The sequence below is a fragment of the Ictidomys tridecemlineatus genome, chromosome 2 (genome assembly GCF_052094955.1).
Source record: "Ictidomys tridecemlineatus isolate mIctTri1 chromosome 2, mIctTri1.hap1, whole genome shotgun sequence".
In the NCBI taxonomy this organism is placed as follows: domain Eukaryota; kingdom Metazoa; phylum Chordata; class Mammalia; order Rodentia; family Sciuridae; genus Ictidomys; species Ictidomys tridecemlineatus.
In genome coordinates this window covers 57,245,701-57,270,856 of record NC_135478.1, presented here as the reverse complement: position 1 = coordinate 57,270,856, position 25,156 = coordinate 57,245,701, and the positions used below count along the sequence as shown (strand labels likewise).

General features: G+C 32.1%; 1 protein-coding gene across 1 annotated transcript in view; it reads left to right on the top strand.

The window, feature by feature from the left end:
• The window catches only part of LOC144375088 (ankyrin repeat domain-containing protein 26-like), a 62,505-nt gene that overhangs the window by 2,040 nt on the left and 35,309 nt on the right, over positions 1-25,156 (top strand). The window contains exons 3-5 of the mRNA XM_078038639.1: positions 16,134-16,206; positions 18,539-18,596; positions 18,689-18,837. Coding sequence (XP_077894765.1) covers positions 16,174-16,206; positions 18,539-18,596; positions 18,689-18,837 — 240 coding nt within the window. The 5' untranslated portion in view covers positions 16,134-16,173. The remainder of the gene's footprint in view (positions 1-16,133; positions 16,207-18,538; positions 18,597-18,688; positions 18,838-25,156) is intronic.

Below are 25,156 nucleotides of genomic sequence, written 5' to 3'. Positions count from 1 at the left end.
TAGTACTTGTGTTTTGTATATGGTGAAATGATAGCAAATTTGATTTATTATAAAAACAGATGTTCTTGTCAACTATTAATATCAACTCCTATTGTGTGCACAAATTAGTGAATTTCACAGTGATATTTCTATATACACAAATACAATACTTGAATCCTGACCACTCTCTTTACTTTCATTTTTCCCCTTCTTTCTTTTTCATCCCCAGTTACCTTTCCTCTTCCTTAATAATCCCTCCATCATTTTCTAGTCATTCTTATTTTCTTCCCAGATTCCACATGTTAGGGAGAGCATGTGATAATTGGAGTTTTGTTTCTGATTTTTTCATCTTAACGTGATGACCACCCTTTCCATTCATTTTATAGTTTTTATCCTTATTTCTTCTTTCAACCTTTTATTTAGGGTTTGAAATATATCATTTCCTAATATCCTGGGCCTTAAAATTTCTACTCAGAAATCTGAAATTTTTCTGATGTGTTTATAATTGCTTTGGCCCTACTTATAAATTTCAGTTTACCTTTGGTAAATTTACAGACTATGATTTGGAGAGGTTCTTTTCTAGTCATGTCCACTTGGTGTTCTAAAAGCATATTGTACCTGGATGTCCATAAGTTTCACAAGATTTAAGAAATAATTTCTATTATTCACCGAAGAAATAATTTCTTTTATTCACCAAAAAAGCTTGCATTGCCTGTAGAATGTACCTCTCCTCCATTGTGATTCATAATAATAGTCTATGAATTGTGTCTATTGGATTTGTGAGTTGTTTATAATTCTTTTAATTGTTGTTGGTATTGTCTGAATGTGAGATTTCATCATCAACTTCAAGCTCTGATATTTTTTCTTTCACTTTAGTCTATGGTTCTGACTTCAAGTGGATATTTTTATTTGAGATATTGGGCTTTTTATTTTCAAGATTTCTACTTGATTCTTTTTCAGAATCTTTATTGAACTGTTCTTTCATGTCCTGCATTGTTTTCATTAATTTATTCAGTTTTTCTTTGCTTTATCATTGAATTAATTCATTATTTTAACATTTTTTTGACATTTTTTCATCATTTTGTCTCTTGCAGTATCTTTGGAAATAGTTTCTAGAGTTATGAACTATAAAACAATCATACAGATCTTTTTATTTTTCTTATATTTCTATATTGAAATTTTTATATGTTCAGGTATATATAAAACCACATTTATGTGAGAGTCTGCTTAGGAAATAGCCTGCTCTGCATGATGCATCTTGTGCTATTGGTTTATTGCATAATGTTAAATTATTTTCCAAATGGTGTATGTATTGTAGTTTCCTATGTCTTACCTGTGATTTATAAATTGTGATAGTTTACACTGTCAAGTTCTTAGGTAATAATTTTCTGCATCAGTATTGTGAGAGTGAAGTCATGTTGGTGGAATAGTGATATAGGCAGTAGAGTATCTGAAATGCACTTTCTATGGTGGTTCCTCCAAACTTGTCAATATTGTGCTCTAAAAGGATATGGGAGAGACCTAGCCTGAAGACCTGCATAATTCCATAAGAGTTGCTTCATTTATTTCTAGTCTTGCTTTAGAATGAGTGTCCATACCTTACTGAATTTTGGTCATCTCTATCCATTACTAAATGGGAATGTTAGGTGGAAACATTTTATCTCTGTTATTATTTTATTTTTTTTAGCACCAGGTTTTATTTGTTCTTTTTAGATATATATGACAGTAGAATGTATTTTGTACATACATGGGCTATAACTTATTCTATTTAGGATCAGAGAGAACATTTGGCCTTTTTTGTTTGTTTGTTTGTTTGTTTTGGTATTGGCTTATTTCAGTTAGTATAATAGTCTCAAGTTCCATTCATTCACCAGCAAATGCCATAAATTTCATTCTTCTTTATGGATGAGAAATACTCCATTGTGTATATGTACCATATTTTCTTTAACCTTTCATCTTTTGAAGGGCATGTAGGTTGTTTCTATAGCTTAACTATTTTGAATTGAGCTGCTATAAGACACTGATGTGGCTTTGTCACTGTAGTATGTTGATTTTTAAGTCATTTTGATATACATTAGGCCCAGCTGTCTATCTTGGCACTTGAGTTGGTTCTATAGCTTAACTATTGTGATGTTGTTATAAACATTTATGTGGCTGTGTTGTGTCACTGTAGTATGTTAATTTTAAGTCCTTTGGTTATGTCATGTCACTGCAGTATGTTGATTTTAAGTCCTTTGGTTATATATGTAGGCCCAACTCTCCATCATGTCAGCTTAGGAACTGACTTCCTCAACAAGACTTCTAAATTGCAAAAAATAAAATCAAGAAACAACTGGGTTGATAACTGTTTGAATGGTGGTTCCATTCCAAATTTTCTGAGGAATCTCTGTACTGTTTTCCAGAGTGCTTGTACCAATTTGCAGTCTCACTAGCAATGCATGAGTATAACTTTTTTCTCACATCCTCTCCAGCATTTATTGTTACTTGTATTCTTGATAATTGCCATTCTGACTGAGAATGGAATCTCAATGTAGTTTTAATTTGTATTTTTCTAATTGTTAAAGATGTTGAGCATTTAAAAAATATATTTGTTGACCAATTGTATTTCTAGTTCTATGAACTACAAGTTCAGATCCTTTGCACATTTATCAACATCCTGTACCCACTAGAAGAAAATATAGACCCAAGAATATTGGGTTATGTGTGTGTGTGTGTGTGTGTGTGTGTGTAAGTTTTTTGATTTTTTGTGGGGGGGGGAATTACTGGGGACTAAACTCAGGGGCATTCAATCACTGAGCCACATCCCCAGCCTTATGTTTTACATTTTATTTTATTTTATTTTTATTATTTTTAGTTGCAGATGGACACAATATATATGTATGTTTATTTTTATGTAATTCTGAGGATCAAACCCAGAGTCTCACACAAGCAAGGCAAGTGCTCCACCATTGAGCTCCAGCCCTAGCCCTGTTTTGCATTTTATTTAGAGGCAGGGTCTAGTGCCTCACCATTCCTAAAGCTAACTTTGAACACTCGATCCTCCTGTTTCAGTCCCCCGAGCTAGTTTTTTGAGTTCTTTATATATCCAGAAGACTAATGTTCTTCCATTTTGTAGGTGCTCTGTTCATGTTCTTGATCATTTTCTTTGCGGTGAGAAAGCTTTATACTTTGTTACCTTCCCTTTTATTGATTCTTAATTTTATTTGTTGCAATTTAGAAGTCTTGTTGAGGAAGTCAGTTCCTAAGCCAACATGATGGAGATTTGGGCCTATATTTTATTCTAGTGGATACAGAATGTATGGTCTATTGCGTAAGTCTTTGATATACTTTGAGTTGAGTTTTGTGCAAGGTAAATACATATTTCCAGTTTTTCTCAGTACCATTTGTTGAAGAGGCTGTCTTTTCTTTTAATGTATGTTGTTGGTGCCTTTGTCTAGTTTGAGGTAACAGTATTTATGTGGTTTTGTCTCTGTGATGTATTTTCTGTTCAATTGGACTTCTTTCCTGTTTTGATGCACCATTCCATTTTTGTAGCTCCATAGTATAATTTGAGATTAGGCATTGTGATGTCTGCCACCTCCTTCACTTTTCTCAATAAGGATTGTTTTGAATATTCTGATCCTCTTGTTTTTCCAAGTGAATTTCATGACTACTTTTTCTATTTCTAAGAAAAATATCATTGACATTTTAATAGGAATTGTATAAAAACTGTAGCATTTTGATATGTCAATTTTGATAACATATTTTTGCCACTCCATGAACATTGGAGGTCTTTATCTTCTAAGATCTTCTTCAATTTCTTTCTTTAGTGTTTGGTAATTTTCATTACAGAGGTCTTTCACTTCTTAGGTTGTTTCCTGAATATTTTATTTTTAAAATTTTTAGATTCTATTGTAATTCATCAGCTGATGCATAATTTGTGTGTGGGACCATAATTAATTTAAGGGTGTTAATTCTATATCCTGTTACTATTCTAAGTTGTGTGGTGTTTTTTGGGGGTCTTCTACATATAGCATCTTGTTGTTGGCAAATAGGGACATTTTGAGCTTTTCTTTTCCTATGAATATTCCTTTAATTTCTTTTGTTTTCTTTATTTTTTTGGCATTTGGAATGTTCACCTTGGGATTTTTGGTATAGAGCTTTTAAAATGTTCAGTTATGTTTCTATTATCCCTAGTTTTTCTGTCATTTTGAACATGAATGGATGCTATATTCTTTCAAATGCTCTTTCTTAATCTATTGAGATAAATATGTGGTTCTTTTTTTTTAAGTCTATTGATGAATTACATTTTGCTTTCTGTAGGTTGCATCCCTGGGATTAACCCCACTTGATCATGGTGCACTATATTTTAAATATGTTTTTGTATGTAGTTTTCCAGTATTTTATTAAGAGTTTTTACATGTATGTTCACTAGGGATATTTGTCTAAAGCTTTATTTGTTTGATGTATCTTTGTTTGGTTTTGATATCAGGGTGATTCTTGCTTCATAGAATGAGTTTGGAAGTGTTCCATCCTTTTCTATTTCATGGAATAATTTGAGGAGTATTGATGTTAGTTCTTCTTTAGAGGTTTGGTAGGAATTTCCAGAAAATTTATCTAGTCCTGGACTTTTCTTTATTGGTAGGTAAAAATACTGATCCATGAAAAATAACTGGTTCAAAAATGATAGAAATGGCTGGGCTCAGTGGTACATGTGTATTAATCCCAGCAGCTTGGGAGGCTGTGACAGGAGAATCATGAGTTCAAAAACAGTATGAGCAATGGCTAGGTGCTAAGCAACATAGTGAGAACCTGTCTCTAAATCAAATACAAAGCAGTGATGGAATGTGGCTCAGGGATCGAGTGCCCCTGAGTTGAATCTGCAGTATAAATGCTAGAAATGAGAAAAAATATGAATATGTATAAATGTCCATGAATCATTCAGGTCACAATTAAACAGGAAAGGAAAAAAAGAATATATATATATATATATATATTTTAAATAGATCTCAGTGCTTTTGTGGTGCTAGTAATTGAAGCCATACAATCAAGAAATTGAGGCACATTCTCTGTGAGTGGGCTACATTTATAGTCATTCTTTCATTTCTAGTACTCTTGTTCATCAATATAGGGCATGAAGTCATATAGATTACATGCTGAAAAAGTGTGCAGTCTATAAAAATTTTTCACTTATGAGGAGGATTGAGAAAATTGACATCATATTGTATGACAGTACTAACTGGACCATCCTGCTCTGCTGGGACCAGATAAACTCTTCTCAATGGAATTTTACAGTCTCAGGAAGTCATAGTTTGGGCTGGGGTTGTGGCTCAGCAGTAGAGCACTCGCCTAGCACATACAAGACACTGGGTTCGATCCTCATGAAAATAAATAAAATAAAGGTATTGTGTCCAAATACATCTAAAAATATTATTTTTTTTTAAAAAAAGAAGTCATAGTTTAAAAAATTGTCCTCAAAAAGTCTTTTACATCTACAATCCCATGGGAAATAAGACTAGATATGAATGGAATGCATGAATTGAAATAATCCTCTTCTTTTGAGTGGTGAGTATAAACTCAGTCTTTATAATTTTAATAGTACAATTCTTTTAAAAATCATCATAATCATTATCATTATAGTCATTATCATCATTTATTTTACTGTTGGGCATTGAAGCCAGAGCTCACACATTCTATGTAATACATTACATTACCACTTAGCTCTTTCCTCTGTCCTACCAGTAGGTTCTCTCCGAGAAAATGCCACAAAATTCAAATTTTTGTTTGTTTGTTTGTTGTTTGGAAAGACAATGTTGGGCTCATTCTGAAAGCATGAGTGACTTAATAGCCTATTTAAATATTTTATCATGCCAACTATTACTACATAACAACTTTCTGCTACCTCCCTAGTGCTTCTTTCTACATTTCCCCATGACAATGTGGTATGGATAAGAGTGTATAAACTCCGAAAGGTGTAATCTTTCAACAGTTTTATTCCTAGGGGAGGTAAAGTTCTGTTTGTAATACACATAAGATAGAAAAAGTAGCTGGAAGTAAGAGATCAGCATATTTGCTGTCTCCTACACTGGAATGTCTTTTTAAAACTGTTTACTGAATTCCTCTAATTTCTATAGATGTTTTCATATACTTGTTGATCATTTTTATTTTTTCTGTGAAGTTCCTGTTAAATTTATTTGCCCATTTGTTAATTGAGTGGTGGTGGTATAGTTTTAATTTATATTTTTTAGTTCTTTATCTATCCTGGAAGTTAATGCTTTTTCTGAGGTGCAGGGGGAAGGGTATATTTCCTATTCTGTTGGTTCTCTTTTCACATCCTTGGTTTTTTTCTTTGCAATGAAGAAGCTTCTTAGTTTGATGCCATACCTTTTATTGATAATTGATTTTACTTCTTGCTGAGGGGCCTGCCTTTCTAGCATCAACTGATGGGAGCTTGAGGGAACAGAGAAACCCCCTCCAGAAACAGTTTCATAGAATGGTGTCTGGCTGTATGTGCAGCAAAAAATAGCTTTTATAGTGGGTATGTGCCAATTTACATATAACAATCATGATAGGCCAGAGATGATACACAACATATCATATTATGGGAGTCCTGAAACCAAGAGTCTAGGAGCTGCCATGTAGGCTAACCTTGTACTAACAGGGAAATAACTTCTTGTCAAAGAAACAGGGAAATGGTGCTTGCCAGTGTTCTGACAACACTCTGTTTCAAAACATAGAGCTGTAGTTAGCATTTCCCTACTGCACAATCATTAGCAAGATAAGCATTCCTCCACATAGATCCAAGGTCAGGCCCACCAACAACTTCTTGTGCTTTAGGGATCTTATTAAGAAATCAGATTCTAAGCAGATATGGTGGAGTTTGGGGCCTACATTTTCTTCTAGCAGGTGCAGGGATTCTGGTCTAATACTTAGGTCATTGATCCACTTTGAGTTGAGTTTTGTGCATGGTGAGAGAATGAGAGTTTAATTTAATTCTGCTACATAAGGATTACCAATTTTCTGAGCACCATTTGTTGAAGAAGCTATCTTTTCTCCAATGTATAATATTGGTGCCTTTGTATATAGTATGAGGTAACTGTATTTATATGGATTTGTTTCTATATCATCTGTTCCATTGGTGGTCTTACCTATTTTGTTGCCAATACCATACTGATTTTCTTTTTATAGCTCTGTAGTGTAATTTGAGGTCTGATATTGTGATGCCTCCTGCTTCATTTTTCTTGCTAGGGGTTGTTTTGGATATTCTGTGTCTTTTGTTTATCCAAGTGAATTTCATAATTGCTATTTCTGTTTGTGTGAAGAAAATCTTTGGACTATTAAGGGGAATTGCATTAATCTTTTTACACTTTCAGTATGATGGCCATTTTGACAATTCTGGATATCCAAGAACAGAGAAGTCTTTTCATCACCTATGGTCTTCCACAATTTATTTCTTTAGTATTCTGTAATTTTCAATGTAGAGATCTTTTACCTCTTTTGTTAGGTTGATTCACAAGTTTTTTTTTAATGAGATAATTTTCCTAATTTATCTTTTAGTTTATTCGTTATTGGAGTATAGAAACACAATTTATTTATGAGTATTATTTTTGTATCCTTCAACTTGATGAATTAATTTGAGTTCTAGGAGTTTTCTGGTGGACTTCTTTTGGGGTCTTCTAAATATATAATTATGTCCTCTTCAAGTGGACCTAGTTTTAGCCCTTTTTTCCCCTATTCATATTCCTTTAATTACCTTTCTTTGCCAAATTGCTCTGGCTAGAGATTAACAGACTTGATTTGTTCAGCTCTCTATTCATTCAATAGTGAATTTTATCTTCTGGGATTTTATTACATTATGATTTGATAGATTGCAGGGTATTATCTCTACATTTTGTACTTGCTACAAGTTGGTTTGTGTACTAATAGAAATAGTGAAAGTGGGCTCCCCTTTCTCATTCCAGTTTTCAGAAAGAATACTGTAGTAGTACTCCTTTAGTATTAGGTTGGCCTTGGGTTTGTCATATGTAGCTTTTACAGTGTTGGTATGATTCTTTCATTTCTGTTATTTCTGGTGTTTAAAGCATGAATGGATGTAGTATTTTTTCAAAAAGAGATGCTGCAATTATGTATTCTTATCTCAGTGTCTATTTGTGTGATGAATTAAATTTACTGATTTCCATTTGTTGAATCAATGTTGCATTCCTGGGATGAAACCCACTTGGTCATGGAGCACTATCTTTTTAATATATTTTTGAATGAGGTTTAGCAGTATTTTATTGAAGATTTTTGCATCTATGTTCATCAAGGATATTAATCTGAATTTTTCTTTTTTTGATGTTTCTTTGTCTAGATTTGTATCAGTGTGAGATAAGCTTCATTGAATGAGTTTGAAGAGTTCCCTCTTTTTCAATTTCATGAAATAATTTGAGGAGGATTGGTATCGGTTTTTCTTTAGTGGTTTGGTAGAAATTGGCTGAGCATCTATCTGGTCCTGAGCTTTTCTTCGTTGGTAGGCTCTTAGTGACTTCTTTATTCTCATTACTTGTAATTGATCTGTTTAAATTTTCTAGATTCTTCTGGTTTGATTTGGGTAGCTCATATCTCCACAAATTACTGATGTCTTTAAGATTTTCTAGCTTATTGGGGTATATATATATTTTAAATAGCTTCTATATATGCTCTGTTTCTGTCGTGTCTGTGGTGATATTTGCATTCTCACCATAGGTTTTGGTACTTTGCATTTTTTTCTCTTGGTTACCTTGGCTAAAGTTTGTCAGTTTTATTTATTTTTTTTTTTAAAAAACACAACATTTTGATTCATATTTTTCAATTTTTACATGTTTATTTTATAAATTTCATCTTTAAATTTTATTCTTTCCTGTCTTTTGCTGATTTCAGTGTTTTTCTCTAGGACCTTGAGAGGTAATGTTATTTACTCAATAACTTTCTATTCTTTTAATTTATGGGCTCAATGATATAAACATTTATCTTAAAACTGCCTTGGCAGGGTCCCAAAGATTTTTATATATTATATCAAAATTCTCATTTTTGTTCATATTTTCTTTATTTTAACCTTGATTTGTTCATCTATCCATTCATTATTCAGTAGTGTATTTAGTCTACTAGTGTTAGCTTTTTTAATCTTGTTGATTTCTAGTTTTATAACATTATGATATGATAGAGTGAAAGATATTATCTCTATTTTTAGTATTTGCAAAATGTTGCTTTATGTACTAAAATATGTTCTATTTTTGGAAAATATTCCCTGTGTAGCTAAGAAGAAAATGTATTCAGTCATTGATGAGTAAACTGTTCTATATATTTCTGTTAGATCTAAATTATTAATTGTAACTTTAGTTCTGTACCTTCTATGTTTAATTTTTGTTTGTTTTGATCTGTCTAGTGATGAGAGAGGCATGTTAAAGTTCCCAAAATTATTGTGTTGTGATCTGTTTGATTCTCAATATTGAGAAGAATTTACATAGATGCTTCATAGTTTGGAGCATATATATTTACTGTTGTTATTTCTTTCTTTTATATTACTCCCTTAAGCAATATGAAATGGCCTTTTTTATCTGTTCTAAGTAAGTTATGCTTAAAATCCATTACGTCAGATATGAGAATAGAAACACCTGCTTGTTTATGAGATCCGTGTGATTGATGTGCTTTTCTTACCCTTTCACTGTGGATATCTTTGGATATCTTGTGAATATCTTTGCCTATGAGGTTAGACTCTTAGAGACAGCATAGTGTTGGGTTTTGTTTCTTAATTCAATCTGCCAGCGTATACCTTTTGATGAGTTGATTCCATTAACATTCAGTGTTATTATTGAGATATGATTTGTATTTACTTTTATTTTGATTTATTTCTAATTATCTAGTTGAATTAGATTCTACTTTGATTAACTATTATTTTAGTTGTAGTTTTACTCTGTTTTTATTTGAATATTTTATTTTTTCTTCGTGAAATATTTTATTGAGTATGTTTTATAATGCCAGATTTCTAGTTGTGATTTTTTAAAAATTTTTTTATGGATACTTTTAACTTATATTTAAATCTGACATAATTTGGTATTCTTGGTGTGGTATCCATTTTCTTCCAGAGCTTGGTATATATTATTCAAACACCACCTAGCTTTTACTGTCTGGGTTGATAAGTTAGTTGAGATCTGGATCGGTTTTCCTTGCTTTTCAATGTGACCAATCATTTTTCTCTAGCAGGTTTTAAAATTCTATATTTACTCTGTTTGTTAGGCATTTTCATAATAATGTGGCTAGAAGTGGGCCTGTTGCAATTTTATATATTTTGAGTTCTATATACCTCCTGTGTTTGCTTTTCTATTTCATTCTTAAGATTTTGGAAATTTTCTCTTATTTCATTGAATAGATTGTTCATTTTTTTGGTTTGAAACTCAATGCCTTCATCTACCCCAATTAATCTTAAATTTAGCCTTTTCATATTATCGCATATTTTTTGAAAATTTTGTTCATGGTCTGGTAACATCTTTTCTCCATGATGAACTTTATTTTCAAGATTATGTACTACTGCTTTATCACCTAAACATCTGTCCTTCAAGTCACCTCGTTTATTGGTGATGCTTTGTATTGAATTTTTAATTTGGTTTATTTATTTATGCATTTGAAGAATTTCTGATTGATTTTTTTAGAACTTCTATTTCCTTATTGAAGTGATTTTTCACTTCTTGTGTTTTCTCTGATTTTTCTCCTTACATTATCTTTTATCTCATAGGTCAGTTGAAGTATAAACTTTCAAAATTCCTTCTCTGATGTTCTCTTCACTGTGGTTTTTGTGGAATATGCTGTTGAGTCATTCTGGTTTGTTTGGAATGATTTGTTCCCTTGCTTGTTCATATTGTTTGTGTGTCCACTCATTTATCTAAATGAATCTGCCTCCACAGAACTTCTAGTCCATGCATTTCTAGTGATCTTGAAGATATCCTGTGGCTCAGATATTTGGGGGAGGGGGAGTCAAATAATTGCAACCAACTGTGTGTACAATATATAGAACTAAATTGAGTACTTAATTTTTATTTTCACATAAAGTTGTTACAATAAACAGAACTGTATTGATTTCTGTCAGTAAAGACAGTAAGTAACCATGAATTATATCTTTCATAAAATCGAAGAATAGATGTTTCTAATGGCTTCAACTGTATTAATTGTTGTTTCAGCATTAGTGGTGGTGTCTGTGGAGTTTTATAAACAAATTAGTGTTAGGAGAAATTAAAAATAAACTTCCTTATGAGGAAAGGTGCAGTGAGGATAGAAAACGATTTGTAGTTTCCAGGTGTGAATAGGGCAGATGCATAGTTGATATAGGATGTGTTGTTTATGAGGAAGAAGGAGAAAAAAAGAAGTAAAAATATAGAGTAAAGAGAGAACAATGGAATTTGACTGTTTATAAGAGAAAAAGGAGAAATAGAAACAAAGGGAAATAAAAGTTTTGAAACAGAATATAAAGTCAATACAAAATATGCTAATTGACCAGAGGGTCAAGCCTAACCTCAAAAAAAAAAAAAAAAAAAACAGAATAAGGAAAAATAATCATGTTTAAGAATGCTACAAATTAGAAAGCAGAAAAATATATGTACATGTACAACTGTATAAATGTCTACCATGTATTCATCAATACACGTTGAAAAACTAAAAAAGGAAAAAAAAACCTATAAGATTGTCAGTGAGAGTATGTGCTTGCTGTTTTGGGTGTCTTTCCATCTCTCAGTTTTCATTCTCCATGGGATGGTATGAAGAACTGTGAGAGGTGCTGTCAACTCTACCCCCAGGGTATAGGTTATGCTGGGTTCTACAAGATGTTCTCATGGGAGGCAATGAGGTCTAGTTTTTGCCCCAGGTGTTTCATTGCATGAAGAGTTACTGGGCATAAATAAATCAATGCACCCCTAGGACTATACCCCACTCTTCTCCCCAAAGCTACACTCATGTCACAGAAAAGCCAGTTCTTCACCAGTTCTTTTTTTCAGAGATACTATTCTTTCTGACCTCCTGAGATCTGCTCCCAAGCACCAAGCTCCATCACTCCTGCTCATTCAGATTTTGAATCCACTGCCACTGGTCTTAGGCATTGGTCTATCAAGAGAAGAGAGTAGGAAGGCTTTCTTTGGCCTATCTGACTTGCATTACCCCCAGGAAAACTTATTTCCATACCAGATATTCTCCTGATTTGCTAGGCTCAGTTTATATCTTGTGGCTGGTGTCTGCCAGATTTATTTATTGGACTGAGCCCCAACACAGGGTTCTAAGTTCCCAGTCTGAGTTGGTGCCACAGCAATGCAGATGTTCAAACATGTCTCCAACTTCAGCTCCCCAAACATAGCAGGTAGACCAGGGGTGACTTTTATGTCACAGTTTATTGATTAGAATAGCTTCTGAGTCTGCCCAGGTTAGGCTTGACCCTGTGGTCCAAGGTTCTGCATTCCAAGACTGTCTGTAGCACTCTTCTTCTTCTTCTTCTTCTTCTTCTTCTTCTTCTTCTTCTTCTTCTTCTTCTTCTTCTTCTTCTTCTCCTTCTTCTCCTTCTTCTTCCTTCTTCTTCCTTCTTCTTCCTTCTTCCTTCTTCCTTCTTCCTTCTTTCTTCTTTCTTCCTTCTTCTTCTTCTTCTTCTTCTTCTTCTTCTTCTTCTTCTTCTTCTTCTTCTTTTTATTATTATTACTATTATTATTATCATTATCTTTTTTAGTTTTAGGTGGACACAGTGTTTTTATTTTATTTTTATGTGGTGCTGAGGATTGAACCCAGTGCTTCATGCATACTAGACAAACACTCTACCACTGAACCACAACCCTAGCCCCTTCTCTGCAGCATTTTTCAGTCTTTCCTGTCCTTATGTACTGATTTACCCAACTCCCATAGAACCTAAGCTCCATTTCTGTTTTTCATCTTTGTCTAATGCACCCTAAATTCCCCAGTTTTCAAGGCTCTCTGGCCAATATTGAGTACCAGTGGCATGCTTTTATCACCCACCTCACAGAGAAGCAGTTTTCTCACTCTGAGTCCCATGTGGTGGAGCTGTGAGAAAAGCCACTTCCTGCTAATCAACCATCATGTCTCCCCTTGTTTGATACTGATATCTTTATGCTATTTTATGTGACAATGATAAGGTTTTCTTTCATCTTGAAGCTTTTAGTAAGGATTATGATTATGGTAATTATTTACTTTTAATTATCAAATTTTTGCAATTTTCTTGTATCTTCCTTGCATTTGATAAGTACATAGTAGGAGACATAGGAGTTGTTAATCATTGCTTGCCTGTCAGAAATATAATTAATGTTAATTTTAAAACTTCTCTAAGTATGGGCCTAAAGGAATATTTTATAATAAAACATCAGTCATCAACGTTTAGTATTTTACATTTCTGTTTTTGATTAAATATATATTTTACTGTTTTCTTTAATAGTAAAAGAAAGTTCTAAAGATGACTCATTAAGAAGGTATGAATTTATAGATTTTAAATGAAAAATATCTACTAACTAAGTGGAGAGTGAAGATATAAGGATTTGTTGAGTATTCTATTCTGGGACAGACACCACATTCAGTTAACACTTTTTTCCTAAAGTTTTCTTACAAACACTTTGAAAGTGTCTGTGCTATTATAACCTGTTAATTACTAATAAAGCAGCAGTCATTTATAGAGATGACTATTTGTCCCATATTTGCCTATTTAATAAGTGTTGGGCCTGTGGTTAGACTGTAGCCTTACCTGGCTGACAACTCCATTGTGTTGTCACAATGTACAGATTGATACCGAGATGTATCATCAATTCTATATCATCAGTTTAGAAAGTTAAAGGCAATTATGTGTTAATTCTGATTTATATTTTAACTGAGAAGCCGGGTTATAGTCAACGAATTTGTCCTGACTTTGAAAGTTTACTGGTAACCAGTTTTCTTTTGGTTTGTTTGTTTTTTTAATACACAAATCTTTTATGTAAAATCTCACAGATCTATGGCCACATGGTTTTCTAATAAACAAGATCAGACAAGTGCTATAGAAAAATTATTTTTCTGGAAGTGAAGAATAACATTGTTTAGACAATGTTGTATTAATTATATTAATACTTAGAGGACATTTTGATTTCTCTACTTCCTGATTTTCCAATAAGTTTCTCTTTAATTACTATCCCATCCATTTTATGAAGACTTTTACTTTGATCCTTTTTTTCTATTACTATAATCTCTGATTTAATTTTTATTTGTATTTTCTGTTTTTTTCCATTTGTGTTTTTATTTTGTCAATTGAATTGAATATTATTTCTTTTTCTGCTGACAGATTTGAAAATTCAGAGAATTTCAGAATTTTAAAGAATTTTAGCAACCATCTAGTCTTTCAACATGTATTTGACATGCTGGCCAAATGATAATTTTGAGAATGAACCTGAAATTTAAAAATATTAAAGGGGCTTTTGTGGGTACAAATGATGACAGCAATGATATTTGAACTCCAGTTCCTTAGTTCTAAGCTTAGTACATTTACTGGTTATTATTTTTTCTTGAGAGAGAGAGGGAGGGAGAGAGAGAGAGAGAGAGAGAGAGAGAGAGAGAGAGAGAGAGAGAATTTTTTAATACTTATTTTTCAGTTTTTGGTATACCACCACATCTTTAATTTTATTTTTATGTGGTGCTGAGGATCAAATCCAGCGTCATGCACATGCCAGGGAGCGCCTACCACTTGAACCACATCCCCAGCCCCTGGTTATAATTTTTAAGGTGAATTTTTTTTCATAATAGAATGAGGACTGACTATAGGAACCCCAAATAAAGAGGACAAGACTAGAACTATTAAGTGACCAGTGTAATAGAGGATCAAATTTAATTAATGAAGAAAGGGACTATTTTGAAGAGTAACAATACTGTATCTCATAGGAATAAGGGTTTTAGAAAACAGTCTAAAATCTTGGGGTTTATGATCTGTTTGATGCACACAAAACAGGAATTAATATTAAAAGCTCTCTCTAAAGGCATTTTAATACAATATTTAGAGGATTCTGATAGCTTGTATTTTTTTTTGTTTGCATCCTTGTTATGCAAGAGTGAATTAGAGACTAGTGAATTTGTTAGAATACATGGATAAAATTTGTTGGAATATATGGATCTGTGGCCCAAAGTGGGTGTCCGTTAACCTTCACTTTCTTTCCAACTTGCTGGTGTTCTTACAATGTACATGTACTATTGGGTGCAGGAATGATTGACAGGCAAAGTCATTACAAAGATTCAGTTGAGTAGTTGGTAAGGTATTTAGACAGGCCATTGAGACTCCATTTAGTTTACCCTTGTGTCAGGAATCTGCATATTCATGGGATATAAATTTCAAGTTTGGAGACTGCCACTGAGTTCTGCAGATGAGGTACTGGGAAATGGATTCCCAGAGGAAGGAAGACACTTATATAATGGTTAGGGAAACAGAGGTATGAACACCAAGACTCTGCTTTTATGGTAGTCTTTCCCCTTGAGCATCTGAGTGCCTATAAAGGTTTTAAAGTGCTTGCTAGTTTATTTGGACCTGAATAAAGTTGGACCTATATAGGAAAAATTAATTTTATAATTTATTTCAATTTTTCTGACAAAAGTATTCTAAATAACATATATATTCACTTTTTAACTTTCAATTTTTTTTTTAAGTTTCAGAGAACTCTGTGCTCTGTTTGTGGGTAAAGGGAATAAATACAGTATTTCTATTGGTGATTTCCATGCTGAAGAACAAAGACTGCCATTTTCAAGCCCTCTTCCTTAGTATTTGACTCATAGATATTCAAGAGAGGGAATTACGCATCTTGTTACCTTGTCTTGGGTTATCAGAGATTTGTTTCAGTTCAGGTGGAAAAAAAATGTCAGCCATTACTTGGGTTTAAGTTCAGCCTTAAGCCTGGCAGTTTGCAAGTATAAATTGTCCTCAGGTTCTGCTGCTGTATTGACTATCACTCTGAATTGGAACTCAGAGTACATTCATTGAATATTTATAGATTTACAGCAGAAGAGGCAGAAGGAAGTGAATATGAGCTTTTTTTGTAAATGGAGGTCATATTTTAATTATTTCAATCAAGAACCACCATTTAATAAATTATACCTAAACTTTAAACAGACTTTATTTTTAAAATAAAATAACTCACCCATTGTTGTTGTACATTTTTTTTCTAAAGATCTACCCAAAAAACTCATCCAGGTGAGTCCTGCTTTGAAATGATTGAGAACAACTATGAAGCTCATATTAAGGTAAAGGGATATTTTGTAAAATTCATGTTCTTGCTCTGAATTTTGTGTTTTTAAGATGTTAATGCTGAAAATTCTGCTATATTTTTTTCTGACATTTTATATGAAAATTTTCTTAGTTTAACAAGACTTATAATACTTTAATAATTTAATGCCTAAATTAATTTTTCTAGAATCATGAAATTTCCCTGGTGCTTTTAGTTTGGAATGTATAATATACATTGCACATAGCTTTTCTTTATTCATTTGAACCCTTGGTTAATGTTTTACTATCATAACATTTTCAGAGATTTTTATTCTCTATTTCTCTCCTTGGCTCTGTATTTATACTAAAATAATATTGGGAATTGTGGCAACCAAAAGTTTAGAATATGTATCTTAATACTTGTATTAAAAAGTGTTTACATATCCATACTTTCTGAGTCTTTCCACTAAAAGTGACAGTAATTTAAAAAAAAAAACTACTGTAAATAACAGAAAGATTAGTAGAACAGAAGGAAGTACTAGGTCCTGAATTAGAACAAATTATATTCTATAATTTTATAATTATATGCTAGTATATAACATCTATTGTGATGTATAACTAAAAAGAACCAATACAAATCTAAAAAAAATGAGGTAATGAACTTTTCTAAAAATTTACTCTTCATCTAATTGAAGAATAGATGGTGTGTGCAAAGTAATAATCAGTTCTAGAAGCAGAGACTCTCAATAATTGTAGTAATACTTTAGTTTCAGAATTGTTGTTTTTCCATTATAATTTCTTAAAATATCTAAATTCTATGTCACATTCTGAAATTTCAAATTTTAGTTTCTGTATTTACTTAAATATTCATTGTAAAACACTACTATTTTTATGAACTATTCCAGGTTAGAAATATATTTGTAAAAATCCTGGAGTAGTAAAATAAAATTTAAATTTTAAATTTTGTTTTTGAAATGACTTTAATTTTATTTCAGTGATTAAGAGCTAAATATTATGTGAAAAAGAAGTGTGTAATATTTATTTGGGGGAAATTAATATAGAGCTATCATAGTGTGTTCCACTTAGAATGCTATTATGGTATTATTCATAGCTTAACTGAGCTCATTTGGCCTGGAGAAATGCACCATTTCTAAAAGCTGGTGTTATACACAGTATTGAACATGAGTAAATGTGGAGAAAATAAATGTCTACTTGCTGAAATGTCCTAAGTAATGTAATATGCATCAGACAACTAGTAATTAAGTCTACTGAATTCAAAAATATGCTTTAAGTTTGTATTCTCTTTTAATATATGGTATGTGAAAGTTTGAGTAAGTTATCTCAAATTGGTGCTATAAAGGAAGAATCCTTCTTACTTATCTTTCATTATACAAATACACATGTGAAGATGTAAATTTGGTGTCAACATACCTTATATACTAACCTACATACTAACCAGGAGATGATAAACTGTAGTATAAAGGTGTATTAAGAATTGTAATGCAAAAAAAAGGACTTCTTCCACTGTCTTGTTACCTATGTCAAGCAAACCTGGTGATATGATTTGCAGCACCACCTGGTTTATAAAAAAATGTTTTATTGTTTTATATCTTATTGTTAACTCAATTATATGAAGTTACTGGAATAAAAAGACGATATGCCCCTTTCTAAAACAAATGACTTACTCTAATACTATTTTCCTTGAAGAAAACATCTCTTCATTGTCTATTCATTGTGCCATCTCTGTCACTGTGGTTTGGTCATTGAGTTAATGTTTCTGTTTAACAACACTGTGTGGTTTTTATTCATTGATATCACTCCCACATGATTTTTTTTGTCATTCCTCTTTTCCTTGGAAGGAGAAAAATTTGAATAATCATTTATCTTGAGCTATTTGACACATAGGATGGACAAAACTTATACTGTTTATGTATCCAATCACTCTTCTTTAATAGATACTCTTAAAGCTCATATCTGACAGCTTTCCCCACAAGAGGTAATTCATGCCAATATAAGTCATAAAACACATTAAAATACCATATATAATTTCTCATATTGTTAGTCTTTTTCAAAAGTACTCTAAGTAAAGATGGCTACAATTTTTATCCTACATCATTCAGCTTAAGAAAATAGTATAATGGATTTCAGTATTTGTGTAAAAATCAATTGAAGATAAGAAGAGTACATTTTGGAAATCTCTATGTCATGGCTCATAATCCTTTCCTCATTAGAAGGTATAGCTTAGTAAGTGAGAAAATTATAGTTTGAGTATGCATCAACATGCTTATTCTATTGTACCTACAGTCATGGAGAACATTAATTAATTTTTTAACTTTGTTTCTTATTATATCTTAATCTCTTTTTCCCTAGAACATCCCAGAAGAAGGAGGAGAATTAACTGAAGCTTCCAGACAATCCATGAAGGATGGTAAGCTATTTGAAGACTGCCTGATGTTGTGCAGCTTATTGACTTGAAATTACAGAATTTTTGTATATCATTTATTTTGTTTTTATTGTTAGAAGTAAAATATGACACTGGGAACCAAAAGAGTGGAAACTTACCTGACAACAGTAACCCTGCCAGTCAAAAGAAGGATGTAGTTGAAACACTTGTGCAAGCAATCAGAATAAAGAATGATTGTCCTTTCTTTTCATCACCTGAATCAAAGGTAATTTTTTAAAACCTCTTTCATTCTTTTTTTCTTTTTTTTGCATATCATCTTCCATGATGACAAAAATGCTAGAAAGAAATAAGACTACAAAATTACAATAGAAAACAAGGATAGCAACAGGTGAATTAACATTGACAGAATGTGGCAGGAATAAACAATTCTTTGGTGTGCCCTTATGGAAAGAAAGAAATAGAAAAGAAGCCAAAAGAACAGCTTTATAAATATGAAGCTGAGAAAAGGGGATGCATATGAAGAGCAAGATAAGTATCCAGATTGAATAAGAGAGTCAAGATGGCTGATACTTAAAATAAGAAATATTGAAATTAATAAGAGTAGCAACTCAATATTAGTCCAAACATAGGAATATTTGGGGAAGTACATGCTGGATATTTGAACAATGTGTCATATTTGTCTGTTTTTTACTCTTGACATTCTTGAATGACTAGGAGGCAGGGTGTGGGATTACCATCACAATAATTTTGTGATTATAATGAATAGAGAAATAAACAAATAAATGAGGCATATTTTAGACACTTAAAAATCAATAGTTTCTTTACTTCTGTTCTTATTAAACCTTCAAGTAATTTATATTTAGTATCAATTAATATAAACTTAATTTATTGATGGTTAGTGCTTGTTGAATTATATCAGAATGAACTCTACTGTCACATATAACTAAAAAGAAATCAATTATATATATATATATATATATATATATATATATATATATATATATATATAACTGCTATTCAAAGAAAATATAAATCTAAACAGAACAAGTAATAGTGGTAATGAACATGATAAATAAAAAATAAATAAAGTTCTGAAAATTTTAAAAAGATGGTTAATTTAAAAAAATTACACAAAATTTTTATGGTGGCATGTTTGTACATACATATAGATCAATTATACTCCCCCAATACTAACTTTAACATTTCTTTATCCATACTCCCAATTTTATGTATGCTAATGGATAAAATTTATTATTCATCTATTTTCATGTTGAACATTTCTACCTCTAGTTTTCTATATGAGAGCAATATATAATACTTGTTTTCTGAGTCTGGTTTATATTACTTAACATTATGCTTCCCTATGCCATTCATTTTCCTAAAATGGATTTAGTTTTGTTGTTTTCTATGTGTAAAAATCTTCCTTGTGTATATATAATACATTTTCTTTATTCATTTTTTTTTGTTAACATCTAGCTTGATTCTTTAACTTGCCTATTTTGAATGGTGTCATGGTAAAGATGGGCATATGTATATCTCTAAAGTAAGCTGACTTTAATATTTTCCTGTAAGTACTGAGTAGTATAGTTGTATCATAAAGTAGTTTTATGTTCAGTTTTTTGAGTAGCCTTCATACAAATTTCCAATAGCGTATAAGAGATTTTCTCCTCAATTTTCCCACTATTATTTGTTTTCTTGATGATTACTTTTTTGAATGGTGGAAAATGGAGGCTTGATGTTGTTTTGATTTACATTTCCCTGATTGCTAAAGATGTTATGCATTTTTTAACCAAAGTGTCGGCCATTTATATCTCTTATTTTGAGAACCAGCTGTGAATTTGCTCATTGATTGAGAAGATTTTTGTGTTTCTGGTGTTAAGATGTTTGTGTTAATATTTTCAGGATATTAACCTTCTGTCAGAAGAGTAGCTGGCAAAGCTTTTCTCCAATTCTGGAGGCTACCTCTTCATACTGTTAATATGTTTCACTTACTATGCAGGAATTTTTCAGTTTGAAGCACTCTCTCTTATCCATTGTTGCTATTATTTTCTGAGCTGTAGGAATCTCTATTCAGGAAGTCATTGCCTACATACTTAAGTGTTTTGAATATATTTTCTTCTAGCAGTTGTAAACCTTCTAGTCTGGTACATATGTTTTTAGTCCTTTTTGAATGAACTCTTGTACAGTGTTAGAAAATAGTCATCTAGTTTTCTTTTACATATGGATATCTAGTTTTCCCAACACTATTTCTAAAATGTCTTTTGTCTTTTCTCCAAAATATTTTTTTGGCAACTTTGCCTAGAATCACATGAATGTACTTCTGTGGGTTTGGCTCTCTGACTTCTCTTCTATTTCATTGGTCTATGGGTCTTCCTTCTCACCAAGACCATGGTTTTTATTACTGTGGCTCTGTTTTATATTTTGAAATTGGGCATTGTGGTGTATCCATCATTGCTCTTATGATCAGCATCACTTTGTCTAAGTCATTTTTTTTCTTCCATATAAATTTAGGAGTAGTTTTATTTGTTTTGTATTTGCCCCACATTTCTGTGAACAATATCATTTGAATTTGAATGGGAATGCATGGAATCTATAATTCACTTATGGTATATGGCCATTTTCACAATATTAATTCTGCCTTTCCATGAAGTAGAGATCTTTCTACTTCCAGTTGTCTTCTTTAGTTTCTTTTTCAGTAATTTGTAATTTTTCTTGAAGAGGACATTCACTTCCTTAACTAGGGTTATTCCTATCTATTTTTAAAGCTATTTGAATGACCTATTACCCTTGCTTTATTCTCTCCAGGTTTGCTATTGGTATATAGACAATTTATTGTTATATATATATTTATTTTGTATCATTTTACTCTGATGAACTTATTCATTGGAAGTAGAATTCTTATGACATTTGTGGTCTTCTAAGAATAGGACTATATAATTTGCATATAAAAATAATTTAACAATTTTAAGTTTTCTATTTGAATCCCTTTTATTTCTTTCTCTTGTCTAAAATTTTAAGTACTGTGATTAGTGAGGTTGGTGGCAATGAACATCCTTGTATTTTTCTGATTTCAGAGAAAATGTTCCTCTTCATTAAGTATAATTGGCTTTGGGTTTGATACACTTGGTATTTATTATCTTGTTATAAACTTCTCTTATTTCTAGTTCCTCAGAGCTTTATTATAAAGGGCCATTGAATTTGTCAAAGGCTTTTCCTGCAGCTGATGAAATGATCATTTGGTTTTGCCCTTGATTCTATATGTGGTGTATTAGTTCCATTGATTTGCATTTATTGAATTATCCTGGAGCAAAATCAGCTTGTACTTTTTTTTGTATATGAAACTAGAGACTCAAACCAGGACCACAGTACCACTGAGTCACACCCCCAGCCCCTTTTATTGTTCACTTTGATACAGGTCTCACTAATTTTCCCAGGCTGGCTTTGAAATTACAGTGGGCCTGAAATAACACCCTACCTTTCTGAGAATATAGACATATACCACCATGCCTGACATTGTATGTTATTTTGTAATGTGCTGCTGAATATGGTTTGCAAAGATTTTTATGAGAATTTTTATATTTTGTTCCTCAAGGATATTGGTCTCTAGTTTTTTCCTTGTTCTGTCCACATTCACTTTTCCAATCAGGGTAATACTTTACAGAATTGCTTTGAAAGCATCTTTCCTTTGCTTTTACATGTAATGGGGGGATTAATATCAGTTCTTCATTAAATATCTGATAAAATTTAGCAATGCATTCACCTCTGGCCTTGGAGGCTTCTATTATTGCTTCAAATTAATTGCTTGGTATTGAGCTATTTGTTTTTCTCTATCCTTTTGATTCAAAAATTTTAGGACATATTTCATCAATATCTTCTAGATTTTTTTCATGTATTGCAATTTGAGTCTTTAATATAATCTAGATTTTCCTATGCATTGAAATACTAGTTTTACACTCTCTAGAGATCCTCTGGATTTCAGTGGTATCTGTTGTTATATTTCTGTTTTTGTTTCTAGATTTATTCATTTGTATCTTCCTTCTCTCTCTCTTTATTTTTTATTTACCTTTGCTAAGGGTTTATTAATCTTATTTACCTTTTCAACAACCAACTATTTGTTTCATTAGTACTATGTTGGTTTTTTAAATTTAACTTTCTACTTTATAAATTTGGCTGTGACATTTATTAATTCTTTTTTTGTATTGGTTTTAGAATTAATGTTTTTCTTAGACCTTGGGATGCATCATGAGGTTTTAAATTTGAAATATCTCAGATTTCTAAATGGAGGTAGCTATTGCTATAAACTTCCCTCATACAACTGCTTTTGGTACATTAGGGGAGAGACATGGGGAGGGAAAGAAAAAGTACTGGGTAGTAAGATTTATCAAAATATATTATGTGCATTTCTGTATTTGTTATACTGAATCCCATTATTTTATATACACATACACACACAATTTCTCAATAAAAGAAAAGAAAAAACCAAAGAACAAAAAAAAAAGAACTGTTTTTACTATATCCCATATTGTGTTTTGATTCTCACATGGGTCTGATGTTTATTTAAAACTTCCCCACCCCACCCCCGATTTCATCAGTGACCCTTTGATTATGCAATTGTATTATTCATTCTTCAAGTGTTCATGCAGTTTCTATAGTTTTACTCACTGTTTACTTCTTTTTCTTAATTAGATAATTATTTCATATATAATATTGGGGTTAATTTTGAAATAATCATACAAGATTGGTATACACTTTTCCAGTTTGATCGCCAGTACTCTCCCTTCTTGCCTACCTCTGTTATCTTTCTTCTCTACTGATTTTTTTTGTATTTATTTGTAGTTGTTTTAATTAGTGCATCATTAATATACATAAAGGCACTTAGAGTTATCCAGGTACATTACCATTTATCAATGACTTGGTACTTCTCTCTTGAATTTGTAAAAACCATTCTTAGCTCTGAAATTTGGAATTTTAACCAAAATATAATGTGGACAGTTTCTTTTTCGGCCATATCTATTTGGCCTTCTAAATGCTTTCTGTGCCTGATGTACATATTATTTTCACAAATAAGGGTATGTTTCTGGTGCTAGTTCACTGAATAATTTTTCTATGCCTTCAGTTTGTATATACACTCCTTCCTTCAAGAGCTTAGTCTCAGTTGATCTTTTAAAGTGGTCGTAAAATGCTTGTATATTCTTTTAAAAGTCTTTCCTTTTTATTACTGTAGGAAAGTTCTACATCATCCACCTTGTCTTCAAGCCTTAACATTCTTTCATCTATCTGATGTAGTACATTGGCAGTACTTCTAATAACAAATGTATTATTTTCAAATTTTCTCCTTTTTTAAAATTTTTTTATTGGTTGTTTAAAACATTACAAACCTCTTGACATATCATATTTCATACATTAGATTCAAGAGGGTTATGAATTCCCATTTTTACCCCAAATACAGATTGCAGAATCACATTGGTTACACATCTACATTTTTACATAATGCCATATTAGTAACTATTGTATTCTGCTACCTTTCCTATCCTCTACTATCCCCCCTTCCCTCCCCTCCCATCTTCTCTCTCTACCCCATCTACTGTAATTCATTTCTCTCCTTATTTTTTCCCATTCCCCTCACAACCTCTTATATGTAATTTTGTATAACAATGAGGGTCTCCTTCCAGTTCCATGCAATTTCCCTTTTCTCTCTCTTTCCCTCCCACATCATGTCTCTGTTTAATGTTAATCTTTTCCTCCTGCTCTTCCTCCCTGCTCTGTTCTTAGTTGCTCTCATTATATCAAAGAAGACATTTGACATTTGTTTCTTAGGGATTGGCTAGCTTCATTTAGCATAATCTGCTCTAATGCCATCCATTTCCCTGCAAATTCCATGATTTTGTCATTTTTAGTGCAGAGTAATACTCCATTTTGTATAAATGCCACATTTTTTTATCCATTCATCTATTGAAGGGCATCTGGGTTGGTTCCACAGTCTAGCTATTGTGAATTGTGCTGCTATGAACATTGATGTGGCAGTATCCCTGTAGCGGATTCATTTAAGGTCTTCAGGGAATAGTCCGAGAAGGGCAATAGCTGGGTCAAATGGTGGTTCCATTCTCAGCTTTCCCAGGAATCTCCATACTGCTTTCCATATTGGCCGCACCAATTTGCAGTCCCACCAGCAATGTACAAGTGTACCCTTTTCCCCACATCCTCGCCAGCACTCGTTGTTGTTTGACTTCATAATGGCTGCCAATCTTACTGGAATGAGATGGTATCTTAGGATGGTTTTGATTTGCATTTCTCTGACTGCTAGAGATGGTGAGCATTTTTTCATGTACTTGTTGATTGATTGTATGTCCTCCTCTGAGAAATGTCTGTTCAGGTCCTTGGCCCATTTGTTGATTGGGTTATTTGTTATATTCTTGTTTAATTTTTTGAGTTCTTTGTATACTCTGGATATTATGGCTCTATCTGAAGTGTGAGGACTAAAAATTTGTTCCCGTGATGTAGGCTCCCTATTTACCTCTCTTATTGTTTCTCTTGCAGGAAAAAAAAAACTTTTTTGTTTAAGTAAGTCCCATTTGTTGATTCTT